This window comes from Hydra viridissima, unplaced genomic scaffold (assembly GCF_058129835.1).
Source record: "Hydra viridissima isolate aposymbiotic clone 2 unplaced genomic scaffold, HvirCarnegie_v1 scaffold_13, whole genome shotgun sequence".
In the NCBI taxonomy this organism is placed as follows: Eukaryota; Metazoa; Cnidaria; class Hydrozoa; order Anthoathecata; family Hydridae; genus Hydra; species Hydra viridissima.
Window position 1 is genome coordinate 5,240,879 of NW_028324312.1, and position 24,982 is coordinate 5,265,860.

The window sequence follows — 24,982 nt, forward strand, 5'->3', positions numbered from 1 at the left end:
TTCATAGTATGCTTTGGGTCGTTGTGGTGCATTAAAATCCAAGTAACAGGTAGGTTACCATCAGCATATGACTCGTTTCGCAATATATCTTTGTATTTGTATTGTTCCAAATTTCCATCAACTTTAACTAGGGGACCGATATATAAAAAATTGCTCCACAAACCTAAATATTACTCACATCGTGTTTCACCGTCTTTTGAGTAACTATCGGGTTTTCTTGCTTCATTGGACGCCTAACATATGCTTTACCATCAGGCTAAAACCGATTAAACATGGATTCATCAGCCCATAAAAGGTTTTTCCAAAAGGAAACATTTTTATTTAGGAATGTTCTTTGAAACCTTAATTGCTTTAGTTGATTTCGTTTTTTTAACAAGGAATTTCTTATTAGCTATACAGCCTCAAAGTCGGCTTCTTGTAAACGACGGCCAATAGTTAGGGTTGATACAACTACGTGATATTGCTCTTCAATTTTGTTTTTTTATTTCATTAGAAGTTAAAAAAAGGATATTTTTTAGACATCCCAACAATTTGGCAATTCGTATTGGTTGAAGTTTTCCTTGGCGGTGGCTTTTGAATTTTATCATTCGTGTTACTGGATTTTTCAACATGTTTACGGCAGCTTTGAACCAATTTTCTAGAACATCCTGGTTTGGACACCCTAGTTGACGCGGAATTTGAGAAGTGTAAAATCCATTAGATAACAAATTTAGAATTATGACGAAGAATGATGCTTAGTTATCTATCATTTTTAATTGTTGATCTATGAAATATTGTTACGATTTCCGATCAAAAATTTGGAATCAACCCAGACTTTTGCATGACTTTGCTTATTTTCTGTGATCTATTCAAATTAGTTAAAAAGGCAATTTTTATTTTATTGTAGTTTAAATACTTTTTAAACAGTTTCTGAAACTTTTTTAAAAAGTTATATATTTGTTAAATATTAACATCAGACAAATAGTCTATATTGTTAGATATAACAGATCATTACTTTGTTAATTTTTGGCATTAATTTTAACTTTTTTATTTTATTTCCTTATCTAAAAAGATTTAAGTAACAAGTAATATATTGGTATTTCTTTAAAAATTTCAAATTCTCAAATGATTTAACATATCATGGTATATATTTTTAGAATATATAACAGAAACAAAATCAACAGAGACAAAATCAAATGACAAAACGTACTCAAGAACTTTCATATCAATACATGTGCAAGTAATTACCCAGAAATTGTTCAGAAACTATTACAGCGCTACAAAGCACTTGGTTGTAACATGAGTGTTAAATTACATTTTCTGCATTGCCATTTTGCCAGCTTTCCAGAAAATCTTGGCGCTGTTAGTGAAGAGCAAAGACAAATCAAATGACAAAGATTTGAAGATTATGGAAGAACTTTAATCAAGGCTAGATGGGATGTACATGATGGCTGACTATTCTTGGAGCATCAAACGCGATAATCCTCAGGTTAAACACTTCAAAAAGAGCAATAAACAAAGATTTTTACCTTAACCACTTTTTCACAATTATAATAACATTATCTAGATCCTGTGTAAAAACATAATAGTGCTAACTAAACACTTCATTCATGCCTGTTTCTAATTTCCTTGTGTTTTTTATTCAAAGCGAGCATATATCTATAACAAGTATATTATTTTTCACATTTTTTCAAAAAATGAGGATTCTATGGTTATAAAACTTGAAGTGATAGAGAAAAACTAGGATCATTTTTGAATTCCCCAATCAAAAATTAGTTAAATATAACTGTCAGACCTAAGTCAGCAAAATTTGAGTTCCCCAGTGATATTTATCAATGCTGATAATTATCAGTGTTTCTTAAACAGTAACAAAAACCGTTTAATATTAAATATACAGAATTTGTGTAAAATATTTTTAAAAAATTTATGAAAGAATAACATCTTAGTACACTTTGATAATTGTTATAACATTTTGTTTGTTAATAGTTAATGTATGAAATTTCGAAAAATTGGCCCTTTTAAAAAAAATCGAATATTTCAGGAAGGAAAACAAATTAAAACTCCGTAAGAACTACAACTATGTACTTTAAAACAATGTTTTAACGTCCCAGTAACAAATATAATACATATATATAACTAAATTAGCTATCAGTAAGAATTAATCTAGTTCCCCCTCAAAGTCACTATCAGGGAGATTCTCACATTTATTAGTTGGCCTGGAGTAGAGCTCGTTATAAAACTCGTTGAATTCTTCTGGAATGAATTGTTTTAATTTGTTAAGGTCTTCCACCTTCGCTTTTTTCAGTATAACTTTGCCACTTGAATAAGCCAAACAATCCACCTGTAGTACAGTACCCGTATATTTGGACATAAAAAAAGTATGAAAGACCAAACCATTAATATTGGTGAATGCCTTAATGTAGCCTTTTTTATCATGCTCATATACAAAATGAAACAAGTTACTAATTGAAAAGTGAACCTTCTTTTCTTTTGGGGTATTTTTACCCTTGGTTTCTGAAGAAATGCAAGATTTTTTGTAATGTTTTCAGCTCCAAGCTTTAAAATTGAAAAATTCAGTTGCATCTACAATTTCTTTCACCATAAACTTTTGTGATCTGGAGCTGCTAATAATAAACTCGGTGAGTTGACGCATGTGATAAAGACAGCCATGTGTTTTTAAAACACTTGATATTATACCAAAGTCCCTATCACAAGGGAGGAAACTATGCCCTCTCAACGGAATTGTTCGACTATCAAACCTACCACTGTCAGTTAAGTATAAACAAAAATGTGACAAGGTCCACCACAGTTGTCACAAAACGTAATGTATTATACTTTGGTGGAAGTGAGATCAAACAATCATTTAAAAAATATTAATTTATAATGCTTAAACTTACTAACTTTAAGTGTTTATGTAAGTTTGAGATCAGTAATTAGGTATTACTGGCCTCAAACTTACATAAATAAGTTTGTTTTTTTAACTGCTTATTTTAACTTGATATATAGCGTTACATTACTCTTAAGAGTTTGGTCTTGTTAAAGTTATTTATTTGTTGAAACATGAAGGAAATATTTATAATATAATGATATCCGACTAAAATGATTAAGATTATTTAGTTTTGTTTAGTTTTCATTTGGTATTAATGACGGTTGCATTAAAAAATCTTCAAAAAATTTTATAATTCGACTATTTAATTAAAAATATGGGTAAAAAACCTTCTTTAACGGTTGCAAAACGTTCTGAAATAATTACATTTCATAAAGAAAGTTATTCAGTTCGTGAAATTTGCAAAAAATTACCCGCCTTAAAATGACTTAAGGGACCCTTAAGTCATTTTAAGGCGGGTTCTTTCATTATTAGTGACACAACCTTAATAGTCTCTTTTCTTGCAAATAATATTTAATGATAACCTTGGTGTTTGATATTTGTGGAGAAATTCATATGAAAATAGAGTTTGGTCTGAAAAAAGTAAGAAATTTATTCGTGCCCAAATTCATATTTTAAATTTCTTACCCACTGTTGATTATCTGTTGTCGAGGTGGACAATGAAAAATGAAATGTGGAACTTATTATTCTAATTTTCTCAATGAGAAATGTTAGAAATTGAGTTTGATTTCTGTTTTTGTTTTTAAAACAACAAACTGTTGAAAAAAAAGCAAGCTCAAATTATCGGATTTACGATTTCCTCTACACTAAGATGGCGTAAATTTTAATTGGGTTTTTACGCTGAAATTAGCGGAAATTACGAAAAAATATGTTTATAGTAACAACCCGCTCATTTCAGCGGGTTTCAGATGAAATGGTCGTGAATTCCGATTGGAATGAGTTTTATAGTAGTGACCCCGGAATGAGTTTTATAGTAGTGACCCCCGGAATGAAAACGATATGGAAATGAAACGATACACAGACCTTTAATTTTCTTATCTAAGCAGCTTTATTTCAAACAGTCAATTTTATTTAGCAGTGCTCCTAAAAAAAATTTTCCTATCTTCTCCCCACCACCCCACCCCCACCCCCCACCCTAAAAAAACAATACTTTTTAATGAGGGAACAAACTTTCCCTTCTGCAAAAAGTATTTTAAGTTTTATTAATTTTTTTGAAAAGCGAGTCTTTAGATGTCGAAACCCCAAAAAAATATTTTTTCGAAACGTTTTTGTAAAACAATTTCAGTACCACATATTTATATTCACACTTTAATCTTATATTTATATATTTACATTGAAAAAAAAAAAAAAATTTAATTAACATTGCTGATATGTTGCTAGCAATATAAAGTACCGATCAGATTCAAAAGACTAAAGATCTAAATTTAACATTTTCTTGGGTAAGCTATCTAACTCGTTTCTTTTTCAGTTGCGCAGCACAATCAGGACAGTACCATTTTCCTTTAGGGGCATCCGTCAAACCAACACAGCCGTAGTGAAACCATTCAATCGGACACTTAATAGTAAAAAAATTTAAAAAAAAAACAAACAAAAAAAAAAAAAAAACATGAAATATAACCAAGAGATAATAACTTTTTTTTTTTTTTTTTACATAAAAGCTGAGAAGGGCAGAGAAATTCATATACAAACTTACCGAGTTATTATCGCAGCCAACCATCTCTCCGTAAGAGACCTAAAAAAAAAAAAATTTTAGCGTGGCTTAAATAATTTGGTATGTAAAAGTTTTTTAATGGAAATTTGCTCATAAGTATCGAAACGCTTTGTAGTTCCCTCTAAGGTCGACGAGATGCTAATAAAAAACCATTCACTCCTTTTTTTAGGAGTGAATGATTTTTTAGGAGTGAATGATTTAGAAGGAAAAGATAATGTCTCGAAATTTTGGCAATCTTTTGTTACAAATGTCAAACTCTTATCTTAAAAAAGATTTTACTTTAAAACCTCTCTTATGATAAAAACTATTTAAATTTATTTCAATGAAAAATATTTACCTGATTACACAAGCAGTATGTGGGCTCATTAGGATCCGGGACCCAATCCAGTGATGGTCCAGGGTGTTTTGTTTCTGACTGTGTTGAAGATGGTTGGGATGAAGTAATACTTTTTTGTCCTCTAAAGATCAACAATCAACTAAAATCACAACAAACTTTTTTCTTTCCTTAAGTTTGAAACTGAAAAATAGAAGCGAAATGATTTAAAAATCCATGATCTTTTAAAATAAAAAATTCTGGTAGTTGCCATTAGCAAACCTTCTTCCACTTTTCTGTATCCTACTGCATGTGATACTATTAGGTGTAGATAATGCAGGAGTAGCTTTAAGGGGAAAGTTTGAGCTTCCATTAGTGACATCAACAAATAAAGATGAAACTGTGGTACTTGATGTGGTTTTGTTTGATGATGGAGCCATTAGTCCACTTAGTGAAAGACTGTTAACTAAACCAAAGTGCAATTCATTGGTATTTGGTTACTATGGATATTTAGTTGATAAGGCTAACATGATTTTATTTTAATGCACATAAAATGTAAAAGGTTAACTTTAGGATTCATAATCAAATTAGATTACATTCACAAGACCTAAAATAATTTTTAAAACACGTTTACTAATTCAAAGTTTAAATTAAATTTATAATAAGTTCATAAAAAATTTTTTATCAAGATAAACCTGTAAAAAACATTTAGATAAATCTGTAAATAGACAAATTATTTAAATAAAACAACAAACCAAGTTGCTCAGCTTTCTTTTGTGCAGCTGTCATTGCTTTTAAACTAGCTTGTGCACCACGACCTTGTTCTTTTAAAGTATCTGTTAAAATGGTTTTATTACTTTGCAACAAAGTGTTGGTGCCTGAAAAACATAATTTGTTCTATTCAAAAATTTTATGTATAATATTTAAATCAAAATAATTCTTTGAAACTTAAATTTGCTTAACCAATAAAATTTGAGGATCAAAACATACCAACTCCATTTAACTTAGAAGTTGTCAATGAAACTGATGTTGAAGGAGGCACCAAAGATGTTGAAGGAAAAGAAGATTTAGTTGCAGAGAAGGAATTATAAATTGTTGACTTATCAGATGAAAGCCCATTTACTATTCCAGCTGTTGAAAGACGATCAATGTCACCGAACTTGCGCTCTAAATTTTACATACAAAACATAAAAAACATAGAATTAAAAAAACAAAAAAAATTATAACAACAACCATTCATTAGTTTACAAATCCACAACCTCAAATGAACAACATTTTTTTTCATAGTTTTATTCTACTCTCAGAAACATTTCTTTTTTTTTTTTCTTCACTTTTACTGTTTTACTAGCCATAAATTTAATTAATGGTTCTGGAACTCATAAAACTTAATAACAAACTATGGTATTTAAGAAGAACTTTCAAGAAGAAAAAATTAATCATTAACATTAATAAGAAGAATCTTTTGGGACATTAAACCTCAACAAAACTCACTTTGGCTGCTTTTAGAGTCAATGTTGTACAATAAATCAAGTGAGTTGTCCTCATTGTAAGTAATAGATCCTATTGGTGAAAAAAATTAATTAACTATTCAACAATTGAATTGATAACAATAACCTAGAATATGCAATTTAAAAATCAACTTTATAATTACTACCTACATTTAGTGAAAACAGATATAAACTTTAAAATCTTCTTGATTGGTTTCCAGTTCAATAAAAAGCTTATTTTCAACATTCCCTCTTTTAAATATAAAATCAAAAATATTCAGTAAATTTTATTATAAAATGTAATTGTCACTGTAGACACTATTAAACACTAATAAATGTTTAATTGATTAAAAAAAATTACATTATCTTTTTTCAGAATTTTGACTGAAATTATTCATTAAATAAGAAAAAAAAAAGAGACACATTTAAAATTTTTGTTACAGGTTACCCAACTTAAATTACAAATTTAATTAAAAATTGCTTTTTTTGTTTTGATTTTTTTTTAATTTATTTTTAAAGTTCTTTCTTAGAAACCTTTTTTTTAAGTGAAAATAAAACATGTCAGGAGATAAAAATTTATATTCTTATTTAAAAAGTTCTGAATATTTTAAACTTGAAAAATAGTTTACAATACAAGAAAAGCTTAAATTAGAATGTAAGAAGTTTTAAATGTAACTTTTTGCAAGTTTAAATGTGTAATTAAAACTAAATAAAATTTTACTTTAACTTGTCAATAAACTTGTCAGAAGGTAAAAAGGCTGTCAGGAGGTAAAAAGGCTATACTATCTGAATACTATCTGTCAAAAAGTTACCTGAGCATCTATAAAGCATCAAATCAAATTTTTTACAAAAAGTAAATGTTTTTACTTTTTTCAAGAATTTCTGTGATTCCAGAGCAGTCAGCCTCAAGTTCCATTTTAAATCTACCAAGTTCTTGATCAAGTTTTCTTAAGTGTCTATCAACCTGCAGCATTAAACAATATGCAATAGGTGTTATTATAAAATACATGAAATTTTTTATACATTGTAAAAAGGAGCTGATAAAAAAAAGCTAACCAAATCATAAATTTGTGATGCCATTGACACTTTTTCATCAGCATCATCAAGGGCTTGTTTGTAACAATAACGAATAGTTTCATACTCTTTTTCTATCTCCTCAGGCTTGCTTTTGCGAGCATCTGTAAAAAACTTGCGAACACGTGTATCCATAGTATCCATAGTATCTGTAATGATATCAATCAAGTTTAGTTTTTGTTTGTTTAAAAAAATTTGGTTACTTTACTAACTAAACTACACTAATAATTTGTGTGAGTGTTTATACATACACACATTTATTTATTACTTACTTTGTACTTTTAAGTCTAATTCTCTCATTTCAGTAAAACGATCCCTAAGGTCTTGTGGCAGTTGTTCTATTACTGTAGAAGTAAAAAAAAAAAAAAAAGATCGCCAGGAAAATGAAACTTACTTTTAAAAATCTAATGAGAACAAATTAGTGAAAAATAGTTAACTTGCATGCAAAGAAATTTACAACTATACTTTATGATACTGCCATGCTTTAGTCCAAAAATAATTAAAAATAAATTAATTAATTTGTTTCTAAAGCTGATAGTAAGATTCCAAATATTTTTAAATGATCTAATGTAAAATATAAAGTTTTATCCCAAGCACAAGTACACATACTGATACCATATATAGTAAACTTTATAAGCATGTTGCATAAACTCACAGCCTCTCAATCAAAATGTTACTGATCAACAAGTATAAATAACAGAACTACAAAATACATAAATAAAGTTATTTTATTTTTGAAGAGAAAATAAGTATTACTTTTGTTTTTGTCACTGGAAAAAGCATGTCAAACTTACTGCAATGTTGGATCAAGTGAAAATTTTAAAGCTTACTACAACGCTTTACCCAATATCTTAAGTTACCTGCTTCATATTTTTAATATTATAAATTTTAAATCAAATATAAGCAAATTCAAAACGTCTTTAAAATTTACTGTGTAAGTTGTATGCGCGTATATCACCACATGTAATCTAAGTGTATATACAAGATTAAAAATATCATCTAATAACTACTTACATTCAATAAAGTCTTCAAGGTATAACATAGTAAAAAAAATAGCAGCTCTCAAAATTTTCTTTCTTTGCTTAAAATGTATAAGATAGTAAATGTAATTATATTAATATAGAGAATTATAGAAAATCTCCATTATCAAAGACGGAAATTTTTTATTACACTTCTTATAGTTTTCGAACTGATTTGGGACGAAACAGTGTAAAAGAGACGTGTACCGAATATGGAGTTACTTAAACAAATGGTTAGTTGGATGATTGTCTTGAGCATGGTTTGTACACTTTTGGTAATTATTTTATGTTATAACGTTTTGGCGTTCTCTCCCCTTTAATTTCGATAATTAATCATTATTAAAGCTAAAGCCAAATTACTTAAACTAAGCCGTGCTAATGTCGCAGTAAATACAAACAAAGACAAAACTTTTTATGATCTTGTCGTATTTAAAAACATGACCCCATCGTTTTTTACCAGTTTAGAATTAAAACTATGTTGTATTGTCCAATATTGCATAAATTTTTAATCTGATTTTTTGTAATGGGTAATACGTTAGAGATTTAAAAAAAACCTTAAAGTTTGGAAACAAAACTTCGTTGCAAATAGAGTAATACCAACAATTTCTGACCACTTGATTTAAAAATATGCAGCATATATTATGAGAAAAATTATTTGCTGAAAAATACTTTTCATAATTTATTTATGTGGAATTTCGCCCGAATTTTTAAAAATTTGTTTTTGAAAAGGAATTAATTACCAGAGGGAAAAAAAACCCAAAATTGTATTGAATATTTAGTTTTGTTTTTTCATCAGTTACTACACAAGAAGCTTCGGTACTATCAACAAATTTTTACCCTTTTGAGCTGCGAGCTGTTTTTACTCTAAAAAAATGATCTTATTCAAGCGTTGTTATTCGTCTTCATCTTTGCTTTTGCTCTATCATTTTGTTTGATGTTTTTTTCTAAAATTAGATAAATTTTCCAAGGTTGGTTCAGATTCATCTGAATAAAGATAGGACACTAAATAAAATCTTTTTCCTGAGCGTTATAATGAAAGTTGACCTTATCCTTATAAGTAAAGGTTGACCTTACTTATAAGGGTATGGTCAACCTTTATTACAACGTATCCTTAAAAATGTCTAATATTTGTTGGTTCTTTACAGCAGGTACAATTAGTATTTTAACCATGAAGGAACTGCATAAAGAAATTAATTGCTTCACCACAATTCATTTTCTTCGCTGTTATGGTTGAGAAATTTTAATTTTGTTACTTAACTGTAAGCATCCGCAAAAAAAATTTCGTCAAATTTTGGTAAAGTTATTCGTCTGTATATTCTGCAAAAGCTTCTTCCATAAATATAAAAAGTGCTAAAATCCGGACAAATTACTATTTTTACAAACATTTTTTATTGCAAAAACAAATGATATCAAGTTTCAATAACTGATAGAGTCGCTATATCATAACAGCAGTTAAAACATCACTAATATTGGTGTAAAGGTTTCCACTAAAACGATTTCTAGCCTGCCCGAAGAACTTCTCAAATGAATTTTGTGAAAAAACAGTAGGAAGAAATTAGCTGAAGCGATGGTCAACAATAAATTCAACTGCTGCAGCTACGTTGTGCTCGGTAAAAACAACTAACACATCGGGAGTGAATTTGTACAGCTAAAAACATCTTTTCCCATCTCCAAATACTTACAACATCACAAATCCCCAACTGCCGAGCTTGAAAAATTTTATTGTATCGATTGAAATTCCGAATCTTCTTTAGCCGTTTCAAATGCTACTAGAATCTTATTACTAAACACCTTGTATACAAATAGTACATTTATGCATTTGCAGAACATTTGGAAATACAACAGTATGTGTTATTTTTGTAATTCTTACAGTGTTTTGCTGTTAGCAGGCTTTATATTCTGTCCCACCCAATTGAAATGATAACTCCTGCTCTGGTTCAACTATCTAGTTGTTTCTAATATTTTTATAAATATGAACACAGTCATATACCAGATACATTTGCAGTATGTCATTTTAATCAGTTCCTGGGACACCAAGATCTTTGTACACTCATGATTTAATGTGCAGTTATTACAGATATTCGAAACAGGTTGACCACCACAGTGTTTTTACTGTTGTAATAACTTCTAACAGGTGCTCTTGCCACTGTTTAGCATCAAGTTTTGCAGCAGGAATAAAACAAATAACAAATCGTAGCCCGCCATAATGGCACACGACCTCGAATGTTAGTGCTAAAGTAGCTAACTTTTTTGGGGGGTTGAGAACGTTCTGAACTATTCCAAAAGAGCGTTGTATTAGTTTTAAAATCTTTCGACTCTACTATTTTTTAGTTGCTATTTAACAATTAAGAGTTTTGCCGAGGTGCAATATGCTTTCTGCCTATCCTTAGTTAGAGCTGGTGTAGGAAATTTTATTTATATTTTTATCAAAAAGAATTTACTTTTAACTAAATTTTTATTGAACAGTGTTTCTTTTTTACTAGCATCAAAACTCATATTTTTACTTTATTAAAAAATAATTAACTGAATATTGTACACATCAAACTTACCGTGTTCAAAAATGTACAGAATAAAAATAAAACGTGCGACAATATTTAAAAAGCGATAAAAGATTTTAAAAAGTAGGAATTTTACTATGTTGCATTTATCAGTTCATTGATTGTCTTGTGATTCTTTTCTTTTATTCCAATAAATTTTTATAAATCACAAGATATCCAGTATGTGGAGCACCGAAAGCACTAAGCCTCATTATTACTTAGAAATAGAGCGCTCTTTATAATCAGCTTTCTTCAGTTCTGTAGCTTGTTGCATTCGTTCACGTGAATGCTTATTTTTGTTAAGTTTCCCACGAAGAACATCATGGTTAAAGCAATAAATGATTGGAGCAGCAATAGCATCAAAGAAGTTCACAAATTTTATCACAAATGAAAGTGTTCTTTCAACTGTAGAATTATAATAATTTTTATTAAACGTGGAAGGAACTAAATGTTGAATGAGGAGATAAAAAATAGATGGTGCCCATGTTATTGCATAACACAGAACTAATGTTAAAACAAGTGCTGTTGTTTTTCGTCTTTGATTGTGTCTAGTTATTTTATCAGCTTTCTTTTTATTTCCTTGTTTTCCAGTTGATTGTAAAAACTTGTGCCGCTCTCTAACTTTTTTGTACACTACAATATAAATTGAAATGATAGTGATGTAGGGTAACAAAGTATTCAGAACTATCATTACAGTAGACCAGACACGAGGCTGATTATATTTACACTTTTGAGTAAAGAGCACTGAGTTTGCTTTTTCCATATTTACGAAAGGTATCAAGCAAAGTCCGCATACATATGTCCAACAAAATATTATTACCTTTATAACACGTTTTCTCGTGACAATTAAATGATAAGAGGTTAGAAGTTTAACAGCAAGTAATCTATCTATGCTTAATAACAACACATTTATACACGAGCCATAGAATGTCAGCATATAAGTAAATCGATAGCCATCGCATATCCATTTTTCTTCATTAAAAACTTGAAATAAAGCATATAATGGCACAACAAAAATTCCTTGCGCTAAATGCATAGCTATCAGGTTTGTAATCAGAAGCGTTGGGGGATACCTTAAAAGAGTCTTAGAGGCTAAGATAACAAAGAGACATCGACTGTTGATTAGCACAATCATTAAAGATAAAACTGATAAAAGAATTACGTAAAGACTCATCTAAAATTACAATATTTCACGGTCTGAACTTTTTTTCTACAAAGTAATTTTATGTTTTTACAAAATAGTTTTACTCTTATTAAGATTATTTGTTTCTAACGAGTGCTACTTTTTAAAATTTAAACATTAATATTAAAAACCACGTGCTTTTATTATCAAGCTCCTTTAATCTTTATTTGCTTAAAATTGAGTTAACAAAGTTTTTCTAAACTTTGCTGTTGATTTTTCCTTTTATCAATATTTTTGAATCGTCAAGTTTTCGGAAAAATGACGATAAACACTTGTTTTAAATCCTTAAAATGTAAAGTTATCAAAGATAAAGTTTGCTGATTATAGAGAATATGAGTCGCAAATGAAAACTGATCTGCTGATGGTTGTGTTTTTTTTTTATTTGGTCAAATAAAATATAGAATAAATCTAATAGCTAAGGCAATTTGTTAAAATTTCTTTAAACTCTAAAATTTGATTTAAGACAAAATTAATTAGAACAATTTAGTTAAATTATTTGTAATAATTTAGTTACCCAAAGCTAATAATTTAGTTACCCAAAACTTTTGTTTAAAAATTTATCAAAATATAAAAGTTATGACTTTAAAAACTGGATGTTTAAATTCTATTGAAGGGCTGAAACAGTTAATACGAAAACAATATTCACGGTAACTGGGTAAAATTCTTCAAATAGCGCCCACCTAAAATAAAATCTTGCCTTACATTACACTCAAATATTCAAGATAGATCCTCTGCGATTACGTTGCTTCCAGTACAAAATTTCTTATAACATTTTATAAGAAAAATAAACTTAATCAAGATAAATCTCTGCGAATACTTCCCGCACGAAAAAAGATTGTAGACATGATAATGTAATTTTTAAAATAAGAAACAAAATAATTTTATAGACAACTTATCTAACTACATCTTTCCTATCAGCTTGTTTGTGACAGCCTTTTGTTATTCACTAAAGAAATCGAAATGGCCACTACCCAATTTCGATTTGGTAAAAACATCTTGTTGCAAACCAAAGTTAATTTGTTGAGAGCTACCTGTTTATACTCCACAAAAAAAGTAAGATTGAATTAAAACTAATATTGTTTTAGTGATTTAAAGCAGCATAGTTATGTTTTATCTAATGCTATCTTGAATACAGACTAGTAGCATTTTAAAATGAGCATTATTACTAAAAGAGAAAGTATGGTAATCAATGCTAGTAGTTAGTAATCAATAAATCTTATTTTTATATCTTCAAGTTGCTTACATATTGTACCTAATTTCTCTTCAGGAAGATCTTCTAAAAACAAAGCTTTATAATTTCCATGTTAAAAATGGTGGTAAGATGGTATCTTTTGCTGGCTGGTCAATGCCTGTCCAATACAGTGACCAAGGAATTATTCAATCCCACCTTCATACTAGAAAGAAGGCTTCTTTATTTGATGTTTCACATATGTTACAGTTCAATATTTATGGTAGGTTTTTCTAATCACTATTTCATATAATTTTGTATGAGTTGACTGACTGACTTAGCCACTATTTTCAAAGCATTGTTAGTTTGCAACAAACTGAACCAGCCAGTATAAGACTATCATATATATTTATTAGAAAAACATGAAAAGGCTTTTCCCCTTACTTTCTTATGACTCTGTGGAAGATTATAACAAACATTCATACACTTTAGCAAAAGTTATTATTGTCACTTAAAGCTCCTGGAATGCTGAAGAACAATCCAAATGTAATGTTTTAACAAATATTAAACCATTTTTACAGATTTTTGTAGTAACTTTATAATTGTTTATTCAAAGTTTTCTTTCAAGAATATTCTACATAGCTTAGCAAGTTTTGGCAATCTTTTTAAAGTTAGAGGTGTTTTAACTTTTTTAAAATTAGTTTCTCGCGTTCCTTTTTTTTTTTGAAATATTATGAAATTTTTTTGTGTGAAAATTTTTGCGAAAATTTACAAACACTACTTTATGACTCTATAAGCACAACTTTTTTTTATTCTGTCATGTACAGCTATGTTCAGAACATGAAATATATATAATGAACCAAATCCATCTGGCTAGTAAAGTTCTTGATGTTTACTCTTAGTTAACGTATAAGCCTTCACAAAGCTTTTGACTCTGCAAAAATAAATGAAAGACCATTGGTACCTGTGCAATTTTAGAATTGGCATCATAGTTAAATTTGTATTTGTATTATAATTATTTACTTGTTCATTTAAGTATATAACAATGTTGCTGTTTTATTTACTTTTTTATTTAGGCAAGGATCGAGTAAAATTTCTTGAAGAATTAGTTGTAGCTGATATTAAAAATATGCATAAAAATGCAAGTAGTTTGTCACTGTTTATGAATGAAAAAGGTGGCATAATTGATGATTGCATTATTAATAATACTGGTGATCATCTTTATGTTGTGTCAAATGCTGGATGTGCATATAAGATTAAGCCACTCATTGAAGTAAGTTATCAATCAATAATAAACTGGCTTCAATTTGTTCCAAAATTTTATTTTATTTTATTTTTTACTTTAGGCGCAATTCTCACGCTACAAAAAAGATCTCAACATTGAAATTGAATTTTTAGATAACTCTTTACTTGCAATTCAAGGTTTTTTTAACTAATTTTTTTCAAAAATATAAAATCTTTTGCATTTACATTTGTTTTATTTCCTTATCAATGTTTTGAAAAAATTGTTATGTAACTAAATCTATTAAGTCTATTGAACCACAATGATTTATGATAGCTCCACTTTTTACTGCTCATATTATATTTCCTGTTACAAATATTTTAGTGTATCATGTAATAGTGTGAATTTCAATTTTCTTTTTAAGGTCCAACTGCAAAGTTAGCATTGCAGGAAGGGGTGGCTCAAGATTTATCAACTTTGAGGTTTATGCATGGGCAAACAATGAATATTTTTGGTGTTGAAGGGTGTCGAGTAACACGATGTGGTTATACAGGAGAAGATGGTTTTGAGGTAACAGTTTAAAACTAGCAAAAGTGTCAGGTTATTATGTGAATCCTCTGAGATAACATTTATTTTTAAAATACTGTTTGTGTTTTGTGTTAGATTTCAATTCCATCTGAAAAGGTGGAGAATATAGCTAATGAACTTCTTGGTGTAAAAAAGGCTGAGGTAAAACTTGCTGGTTTAGGAGCCAGAGATACTTTACGTTTGGAAGCAGGTCTTTGTCTCTATGGAAATGATATTGATGAAGAAACAACTCCAATTGAGGCTGGTCTTTTATGGACTATAGGTACTCATTTCGTTGAGATTTTCACTTTTAAATAGTATTGATTTAAATTTCACATTTTAATATTTGCATGTTTCATTTTTTTAGTTAGTTCAATATTTCTAATTGATTTTAAAAATATCAATCCAGTAAATCATTAATGAACACTTTTACTTCATTTGTCCACCTTTTTTTTTTCATCAATAATTCAAAAGGAAAGAAGTGTGATTGCAGTCTTTTTAAAGAATATTAAAATATTAATCATGCTCACATTTAGGAAAACGTCGAAGAGAGACAAGAGATTTTCCAGGGGCTGATATTGTATTAAACCAAATTGAAAAGAAGCCTGAAAGAAAAAGAATTGGTCTTATTGCTCAAGGACCCCCTGCAAGAGGTAGATTTTTTTTTTTTTTTTTTTTTTTTTTTTAAATATATTTTTTATGATTTAGATTTTTTGTAAGAGTAATTTTTCATGTTTTTTTTTAACAAAGGAGTTTGGTATGTTTTAGGTCACACACCAGTTATGGATTTAAATGGTAATAAAGTAGGTGAGTTTAAAAGGTTTTATTTCAATCTTTACAATTGAATTAGTTGTTTTGGAGTATAGTATTATTTGGAGTATAGTTTTTGAACTCATTGATTCAACTGTAGTATTGACATACTGATTTCATAATTTATAGGAGGTATTAAAAAAAAGTAAACAAAACTTCTCTCTCATTCCCTCAACATTTATATTGAAATAGCATCATAGCACATCATCAAATTAAACAGCACATATTACAATGGATTGTACACATTTTATTGGAATTTCATTTGCTGCAAAATACCAGGTGTTACATTTAGGCAATTTATAAGAAAAGATGATTTTAGAAATTGAAAATTAACTCCAGATTAAAGTTTTACTTGCAATAAGCAACTGAAACTTTAGTCTGGAGTTAATATTACTAATATTACTTAAAGTTACTGAACATTAGAGTTGAAACTAAGTTTTTCAATGAGGTAGATAATGATATATCTGAAAAAAATCATAGTGTTAGCTAATAATTTGATGTTGAATTGATTTTGTAGTTCTGAATTGATTTCAATATTCTGTATCAGGCTTGACATTCAGGGAGTTTTTTAAAATTCAGATTTCAAATCCTTATTTTATTATTTTAGGTGAAGTGACAAGTGGATGTCCGTCTCCAACCTTGCAGAAAAATATAGCTATGGCTTATGTACCAACAATCCTATCTAAAAGTTCTTCAAAACTTCTATTACAGCGAGGAATTAAATTTTTTGAATGCGAAGTTGTCAAACTGCCGTTTGTTCCTACCAAGTATTTTACATAATACATTGGAATTTTTTACGTCATTGAAATAAAAGCAGAATACCTTTAATAATAATACTAATATAAATAGTTATGAAAGTAAATTTTATTGAAATAAGAGATATTTTTTGAATTTTGCATGTTTTGTAAATAATCTCTTTAGAATTATATGAATTATTTGGAATTGAATACATGATAGTTCCTCTCCTGAGCCGTTCTAAGATCATATTACCGATATCTTAGAACATGACCGTTTGATTTACAATTTTTCTTGACTCAGAAGATAAAAAGAAAAGCCAATAAAGCATTTTTACAGTTGAGAAATAAATGAAATTGTATATAACTGGTAACCATGTTATTCAATTAGCCATTTCGGTATAGATAAGAATACAAGATACAATAAGAAATATAGATAATTGTCCAAGTGCTAATTTGCCTACAATTGTTTTATCTATACCTAAAAGGTTTTTTTTAACCTTATAAACTGTAACTTAGACACTAGATATTTTTCTCTTTGCTACCACTTTTATACTTTTTAAATCAAAAATAATTTTTTTCACTTTGTTGTCAAAAGACATCAATAAAAAAACACATAATTTCTAATCTTTTTAACTCTCCAAAAGTTTCTAAAAATTAATCAGCTACTGCGCTCTGTAATAAAATCAATCTAATCAAACAAAAACACAATTGAATCCTGTTTGGATGATGTACTGTGCAAGGCGTATAACAGCTTCGAATGCAAAAGAAGTATATTATTCTAGCACAAACTACTCATGAAATGAATCGTTAAACAAAAGACAAATGCAATATGCGAAAAATCTACACATTAACTACACAATCAGAACAGAAATGGAACATTAAAAAAAAAACAACAGAACATTAAACATTAAAAACAGAACATTAAACAGAAACATTAAAAACCTTTCCTCATCAATTCACCGTTTTCACTTGTTAGTAACTGAAAACCTTTTTTTTTATGGATTGTCGGATCTATTTATGGATTTTCGGATCTATTGAGGATTGTCGGATTGATGTCTTGTGAATCAGTATATCGTAGCCAAATTTGACAATTTTTTTTTACTTTTAAAAAATTATTCAGTTTTTTGGCTGCTTTTTTCTTATCTGCTTTCTTGCTGATTGTTACACTCTCTGAAGTTCCATGATTTATATCAACAATTTTTAGTAAAGAAGTTGATCCACCAGAGCACTTGATCATTTTCTTGCATCGCAAAGATTAACCTTCAACCTCCTTTCTTTTTGCATTTTTCCTTTTTGTTGCATAATACCAAACCAATGACATATTTCACAACCAAAATTTTCCTAAAATTCAATTTACATTGTTTTAGAATTGAATAATTACCCCTAACATCAAATAACATACGAACATGATCAACAGTAATATCCCACTGATGTAAAAATAATTAAGTTTAATGCAATAACTGAACATTTTTTTTTTATTGACGTTAATTTTATTTGAATATAGTCAATTTTTACCTTTTTAATACTTTTGTAGTAAAGTTTGTTAAATACTGAAAATCTTTCACTTTTTTCATATTTGTTTTAAACACTTTAATTCATTTAAACTATCGCAGTTGTCGTAAAAATTTTCAGTTAACAATATTTTAAAACGTATGCATTTCTAATAAAAAACCCCTAATAGCTGAAAAAAATAGTCTCAAAAACAGCTGTTATTTAATTTTAGTTTCGGCCAAAAAAACAGGTGTTTTTCTGTTTCGGTTAACAGACAGTGCAACCCTTACAAAAAAACCCAGCGAACTTCCAGTGAAAGTTCACTGGAAATGTAAAAGATCACTGGAAAATCACCGAGTTCGCTGGGTTTTCCGCAAATTTTAAGACTTCGCTGGAAGTTCACTGGAAGTTTAACGAAAAACGTTGGAAATTTAGCGAAATTTATATAATAAAATTTTATACCGTTTAAACACCTTCATTTAACATATATATGCATTTGATATTTATATATACATCATACACTTGATAAAAAGTTTTTCATCAAATAAAAGTATAGTTTGTATTGTATATACCAAAGAACTAGCTGTAAAATAAGCATCATTGTTATTTAAGCACAATACGGTTAAGCACAATAGTTTCTCTTGTTCTCTTTCTGATGTTAATCTTGTTTAAGTAAAGTTTAATTTTACCTGCTTGCCTCTTTTATTTTAGATGCCTAGAATTGGTTGCTACAAGAAATGGCAATCAGGGGAAGTAAGTATTCCAAGAACAACACGTTGGAGGATGTCAAAAGTTAACTGTGCTCAACAACAGAATGAGAGCACCTCTGATGACAATGATTCTATTGACGATGAATTTATGGATTATTTATCTGACTTAGATGAACCAAAAAATGAAACAATCAATAATGAGTTTGATGAAAATGAAAGTTCAGAGAGTCCACCTCTGTATCCTGGCTCAAAGATAAATCTCTCTAATGCATGTTTATGCATAATGACTTTTGTTTTGCGCTTTAATTTGTCCTACAAAGCCTTAGAGGCGTTGTTAACTCTCTTAACTATTTTATTGCCACACAGTGTTTTGCCTACATCTAAATATTTGTTTTTGAAGTTTTTTAAGAAGGAAAAAGAGTTATACACTGCGACCATTTTCTATAGACGCATGTAAAATTTAGCGGATTTACAGTGTTACAATGGTAATAAAATTGTTCTAATGGTACTTTTGAATAAGTATATGTAAGAAAACAATGATCCATTATGCATTTAATTATTAACTATCTTGATTGTATTAAAATAATTAAATTTTTAATATTCACGTGGCAATTTTCTATAGACGCACTAAAGTTTTTACGAGTTTTGTCGCAAATTTCTTATATTCTGTAGTATTTTTTATTTTGTGAGTTGAAATTAAGTTGAACTTAACCAAATGCCGAAAGGAAAGGTCCTTACCAATATTGAAAAAGGTCAAATATTGGCTTATCATCGAGAAAAAGTTCCAAATCGAGAAATTGCTAGAAGATTGAAGAGATCAGATCACGTTATCCGTAATTTCTTGAAAAATCCAACAGATTATGCAACAATCAAGAGGAAACCAAAGAAATCTAAGGTTTCAGACCGTGAAAAACGCAGGATTGTTCGACTCGCATCAAATTCATCAAAAAGTTTGAAAACAATTAAGTCAGATTTGGGTTTAAATGTTTGCAAGGAGACGATTAGGAAAGTTCTCAAAGACAGCCCACACATTGTAAGATCAAAAATGAATAAAGCACCAAATTTGAACCCTGTTCACAAACAGAAACGGATGGAATTCGCCCGCGAAAACATGGCACGCGATTGGGAACAAGTAAGAAATTTTAGATTAAATTCTCATAAATACGTGAGATGTCTAAATAGCTGAATATTTTTGTTTTCAATACCAGGTGATTTTTTCGGACGAGAAAAAGTTTAATCTTGATGGGCCTGATGGTTTTAGTGGCTACTGGCGTGATTTGAGGAGAGAACCCAAATATTTTTCGACAAGGAATTTTGGTGGTGGATCTTTGATGGTTTGGCTTGGGTTTTGTGCTACAGGAAAGTTAAATTTAGCATTTACATCTTGCAAAATGAAAAGTTCTGAATACATTGATGTGCTAAAATTATGTTTGATTCCATTTCAAAACAAATATCGACGCAAAAAGTTTGTTTTTCAACAAGATAACGCCAGCATTCACACAAGTAACGAGACTAAAGCTTGGTTTGAAGCTAAAAAAATCGAGCAAATGTGGTGCTCGCAGTCCAGATTTGAATCCTGTTGAAAACATCTGGGGAATCATTGTAAGACGTATCTATGCTGACCAGAAGCAATATAACTCTGTGGCAGAGCTAAAAGAAGCGGTATCAGAATGCTGGGAGGATATGGAGTCAAAAGTGCTGGAAAACTTGGTGGGAAGTATGCCAAAACGAATTTATCAAGTAATTGAGCGCAAAGGAGGTCCAATCGAGTACTAAAAATGTGACAAAAACATTTTTTTTGGATAGTTTTGTTAAAAAATGTGAACTGCGTCTATAGAAAATAGTCAGCTATCTTTTGAATTTAATTCATTTATGATTGACCTATTTTCAAATTTGATATTAATTTTTGATAATTTTCATTACTTTTTGATATTTTATTTATAATTTATTGCAATGCTCTATAAAAATAAAGTTAAGTACATTTTTAAGACATAATCCACATGCGCCTATAGAAAATGGTCACAGTGTATGAAAAAGTTTTTTTTTGTGATCTTTGTGAAGTTGCTTTAAGTCTTAATAAGCAGTGTACAAAATGTTTGAAATATTTTACATCATCCTATCTTCATAAGAAACGCAATTTTTTTCATCTTTTAAACATAAACAAACAGCTTAAAAATACTTGCAATAACAATTGGATACATTTAGCAGATCTTGAAGAAAATGGGCAAGCAGCAATTAGACTTGTTGTTAATACTGATGGAGTTCCCGTTTTCAAATCATCAAAGCGGTCCTCAAATCACCAAAGCGGCCTTTGCTAGCATCCATTTATAGTTTTCCATATTCATTGCAAATTACTAATATTTTGTTTTTTGGTCTCTGGTCGGGTTTTAAAAAACCAAATATACAATTTTTTTTATCTCCTTTTGTTGATATTTTTACTAACCTATCCACTAATGGTATACTCTTATCTAATAATGTTCGTGTTTTTTTTCATGTATCTATTTTTTCATGTGATACAATTGCAAGAGCTCTGGTTTTTTGTCGCAGGCAATTTAATGGTTATAATGGTTGTCATTGGTGTTCTTCTAGAGGGGAAAGAGTTCCAAAAGGCAGGGGGTCTTGTATGACTTATCCATTTTCTGATGTTAGTATGAATTGTAGAAGCAATACAGATTTTGAAGGGTTTTTAGATATTTCACCATTAGTAAGATTGCCTAATTTTGATTGTGTAAATGGAACAGTTGTTGATAATCTGCACTGTATTATGAAAGCTATGTTTTCTTTCTGGTTTGATAGTTGTTAATCTGGTTCTAATTTTTCTATTCGTAGACAATGTACTTGTTATAATGCTTGTGACTTTCGTCTGATTTTTTTTTTAATTTTAATCTTGTAATTATTATTGTTTTAGTATATTTTTTTAGTATTAATTATTTTGATTGCCGTATAATCTCTAATAGTAAGGCCAGGTTTATGTTTCATTGTCACCAATCATATTTTTTTATTTTTAAGTAATGATCGATTTTTAAATATACATATGTTTTTGTTTTTATAATTTATCCTTGGTTTTTAAAGTTAATTATGTGTATACCTGTTATACTATTTTATGTTTACTTACTATTTTACTGTTTATTTTATATATGTTTTTATATAATTATTATATATGTCCTTTATATATTGTATCATTTTTTATTAGCTAGAAAAGAATGCGTCAAGCACTATTTAAAAGACATACTTACGAACGTACTCACGAACTTACGATTTTCTTTTCTTTTTTTTTTTTTTTTGTTTTTGTTTTGATTACTTGTCTATAGAGAACGAACACACCGCTAAACTCATGATTTTTTCGCCTCAAAATATACTAAAATATACTAATAAATAAAATTTAAAAAAGTTTAGATAAGTTATCAGGAAAAATAAACAAATAGCATTTATTCGAAAACAAAAAATGTACGTACAGCCTTTTGATTCTCGACTAATGAGATACACTTTTTTTTTATTCAATTTTTTTTCCAAGTTTTTCAAACAAGCTCGGGTAAGCTTATGCAAAATGATTATGCTTTATTAAATTTTTTTGTAGATTATGTTTTATGATTTAAATCTCTATCAAAACAAAAAAATAAAAATACAACTGATTTTCTGTTTTGTTTGTTTAAATGGTTAAAATAGAAAAAAATTTGATTTAAGCTTAAATAAATGTAAACCATTTTAATGCATCAAATAAGCACTATCGTGATTATTATCTTGATCGATTTCTATATTTAAATATAGAAACATGCGTAATGTATAATAAAGATCCACAATATGCTTACATTAACTCGTACAAAATCTGAGCCATAAGTATAGCCATAAGGTTAATTTAAAAAAAACATTTACTTTATATTAGTGAATTTTCTTTTTATTTTCTTGTTAAAAATTTATGAAAATTTGTATTCATACTTAAGGTAGTTTATTTTTTACACATTGTATTTTTATTCAAAATATCGATATTTTTAAAAAAATGTTATATTAAACTTTTTTTTTTTCCTATGTTTAATTTGTCTTTTTCGCGCTTAACGGTTTTAAATATTTAAAATGTTTATGAACGTTTTAAAAAAAATATATCCTAAAAAATAAAATTCCAGCGAATTCGCTAAACTTCTATTTTTTAAATATATAAAAACATGAAAGTTAACTTTCATAGCTAATTAGCTATGAAAGATCACTGGAATTTCACTAGAAAAATTCACTGGGTTTTGGAACAAGATCACTGGAAGTTCGCTGGAAAAGATCACTGGAAGTTCGCTGGGTTTTGGAACAATTTTTCACTGGAAGTTCACTGGGTTTTTTTGTAAGGGTAAACCCGGTAAGTAGCGGTAAGTATAACTCATAACCTCTAGTCCTTATAGTAACTGAAATTACGGCCGCACAGTGGAAAATTGTAGAGCAACAGCATATCATAAATGTTTTTTTACCAATGTCGCTACTGTCATTATATTTCAATTTTACTAAATAGTTTAATAGTCAATCATTACTCTAATGCAGGAATTTCACATAATTTTATGTAAAAAAAAAGTTTTGAAGCCCTACTGTTTATTACTTTTGTGGATGTTCAATTCAAACCTGTTCGCTTCATCACTTTAAAAGTTAATTTTCTATAAAACTTTCTAGGAATAAATATATAGTATTATACATTTTTGAAAAGCTCATGTTATGGAGATTTTAAGAAAATTATACATTTTTACTTATATGGTTCAGTTTAGGAGTAATTATTTGAACAATAAAATAAATGAAAAAAAAAATATTCTTCAAGTTCACTGAGACTTTTGGCAGTTACCCACGCTTACCCACTCTTTACATTTAATATAGTATTGTAGCCTAGGTGTTTATTAAAAACATGTATAAGAATGAGTTGCAGAAACATGCGGTTTCCGAAATTATCGAGAAAAAAGTAATAAGTAAAAAAACAGAAAAGCGCTTTTTATCGTGGTTTCAAGTTTTGTTTATTTATAACAATAGCTTGGTATATGTTTCTCAATTTGTTATCAATTTTTTATTGATACCATGGCATTCTTGTATTTTTGCACTCATTTTGTGGTGAATGTACACTGCCAATATATAAAGAGTTGAAACATTTATATCAGTATAACAAATTCACAGGGGAAATTAAACCGACACGTTTGACTATTAAATATTACGTAGGTTACTTTAGTGATTTGTTAAAATGACAGCTTTTAAGTGCTCCAAATGTAAATTATTGCTTTCCTATATTGATGGAAAAAGGACAGTTGAGGCACTGTCAACAATTTTAAAAGAAAATTATCAACTTTCTGAGGACAACTTGTGTTTCATTATCAGTGATATTCAAATGCACATTATTCCGTCGTTTAATAAACGATGGATACTGGCGTCACGGAAAAAGGAAGCTTTTTTTTATCTAAGAACAGTAATTGGTTGGATTCTGAATATTGTGTATCTTTACCTAACTCAGAAGAGGCAATTACCGACTCCACGCCATCTACTTCTTTTGAAAAACGCGGAAGACCGTGCGTATCTTATGGAGATTCGTCAGAATCCAGCAAAAAAAGAAAAAATTCCATGTTAATTATGGAATATGGATTCGAGCACATCTTTATTACATATCTTCAGGCGTTGCGTTTAATAGGAGAAGAAGCAGAAGCAAAATTTGTGGAATCATTAAGGATTGCTGATAAAGACAAAAAAAAATTAATACCGAATTTTATGGAAAACGCAAGCCAGAAAAATATGCTAACGGATGAAGAAGCACTCAGAGTGTTTATTAATTATATTTAACAAAAGCACAATATTTGTATATGAGGAAGGTGACAAATGAACGACACTGTTCCATTTTCCCACCATATTATAAAATTCAAGAAATTAAACAGACCTGCTATCCACCATCTTCTGCAATAGACATTACGAACACACATGCGAAAATTCTGGAACTGCAATATTTATTGGATCACACTGTAGTTAGAACTTTGACCGTAGATTCCGTGTACAGTACAGTACAATTTAAACATTTACTTTTATATAGTAAACGGGGCTGTAATAGTTCCTCTGGCCAAAGCCAATACAAGCAGAAACTTC

At 29.0% G+C, this 24,982-nt stretch overlaps 3 protein-coding genes and 2 pseudogenes across 5 annotated transcripts; 2 read left to right on the forward strand and 3 right to left on the reverse strand.

Annotated features, from left to right (window-relative positions):
- Nucleotides 1-2,137: 2,137 nt before the first annotated feature.
- Nucleotides 2,138-2,846, reverse strand: LOC149880154 (uncharacterized; annotated as a pseudogene).
- Nucleotides 2,847-4,151: 1,305 nt separating this feature from the next.
- LOC145195386 (inhibitor of growth protein 3-like) lies at nt 4,152-8,657 on the reverse strand. 2 transcript variants are annotated; one of them, XM_090070819.1, is made up of 11 exons: nt 8,466-8,657; nt 7,724-7,795; nt 7,434-7,600; nt 7,245-7,341; nt 6,382-6,450; nt 5,881-6,057; nt 5,646-5,768; nt 5,173-5,356; nt 4,915-5,035; nt 4,560-4,598; nt 4,152-4,421 (listed from the first exon to the last, which is right to left on the reverse strand). In XM_090070819.1, the coding sequence occupies exons 1-11, from the start codon at nt 8,491-8,493 to the stop codon at nt 4,311-4,313; spliced, it is 1,188 nt and encodes a 395-aa protein (XP_089926945.1). In that variant the 5' UTR covers nt 8,494-8,657; the 3' UTR covers nt 4,152-4,310. The 2 variants fall into 2 exon arrangements, with proteins under 2 accessions (XP_089926945.1, XP_089926946.1); XM_090070820.1 differs by lacking the exon at nt 7,724-7,795 and having other exon boundaries at nt 8,466-8,632.
- Nucleotides 8,658-9,759: 1,102 nt separating this feature from the next.
- LOC145194682 (uncharacterized) lies at nt 9,760-12,333 on the reverse strand. Its single transcript, XM_080072354.2, has one exon. It carries the CDS (start codon nt 12,179-12,181, stop codon nt 11,222-11,224), a length of 960 nt encoding a protein of 319 aa, XP_079928480.2. The 5' UTR covers nt 12,182-12,333; the 3' UTR covers nt 9,760-11,221.
- A 44-nt stretch (nt 12,334-12,377) lies between these two features.
- LOC145195209 (aminomethyltransferase, mitochondrial-like) lies at nt 12,378-16,904 on the forward strand. The gene is made up of 9 exons (XM_090070542.1): nt 12,378-13,243; nt 13,458-13,641; nt 14,435-14,631; nt 14,705-14,780; nt 15,005-15,150; nt 15,244-15,430; nt 15,684-15,800; nt 15,916-15,954; nt 16,565-16,904. Exons 1-9 carry the CDS (start codon nt 13,151-13,153, stop codon nt 16,735-16,737), a joined length of 1,212 nt encoding a protein of 403 aa, XP_089926668.1. The 5' UTR covers nt 12,378-13,150; the 3' UTR covers nt 16,738-16,904.
- A 1,587-nt stretch (nt 16,905-18,491) lies between these two features.
- Nucleotides 18,492-22,084, forward strand: LOC149880155 (uncharacterized; annotated as a pseudogene). Its single transcript, XR_016446456.1, has 4 exons — nt 18,492-18,607; nt 18,897-19,315; nt 20,556-20,557; nt 20,921-22,084. The product of XR_016446456.1 is annotated as an uncharacterized LOC149880155 (transcript).
- The last annotated feature ends 2,898 nt before the right edge of the window (nt 22,085-24,982 follow it).

What these genes read in the sequence shown, in the direction of transcription:
- LOC145195386 (XM_090070819.1), bottom strand. Translation starts at nt 8,493, where the DNA reads ATGTTATACCTTGAAGACTTTATTGAAT. An exon ending in CCTTGAAGACTTTATTGAAT is followed by an intron (nt 7,796 to 8,465) that starts GTAAGTAGTTAT and finishes TTACTTCTACAG; the next exon opens with TAATAGAACAACTGCCACAA. An exon ending in ATACAGAAAAGTGGAAGAAG is followed by an intron (nt 5,036 to 5,172) that starts GTTTGCTAATGG and finishes GTTGATCTTTAG; the next exon opens with AGGACAAAAAAGTATTACTT.
- LOC145194682 (XM_080072354.2), bottom strand. Translation starts at nt 12,181, where the DNA reads ATGAGTCTTTACGTAATTCTTTTATCAGTTTTATCTTTAATGATTGTG.
- LOC145195209 (XM_090070542.1), top strand. Translation starts at nt 13,151, where the DNA reads ATGGCCACTACCCAATTTCGATTTGGTAAAAACATCTTGTTGCAAACC. An exon ending in GTTTATACTCCACAAAAAAA is followed by an intron (nt 13,244 to 13,457) that starts GTAAGATTGAAT and finishes ATTTCTCTTCAG; the next exon opens with GAAGATCTTCTAAAAACAAA. An exon ending in GTTACAGTTCAATATTTATG is followed by an intron (nt 13,642 to 14,434) that starts GTAGGTTTTTCT and finishes TTTTTTATTTAG; the next exon opens with GCAAGGATCGAGTAAAATTT.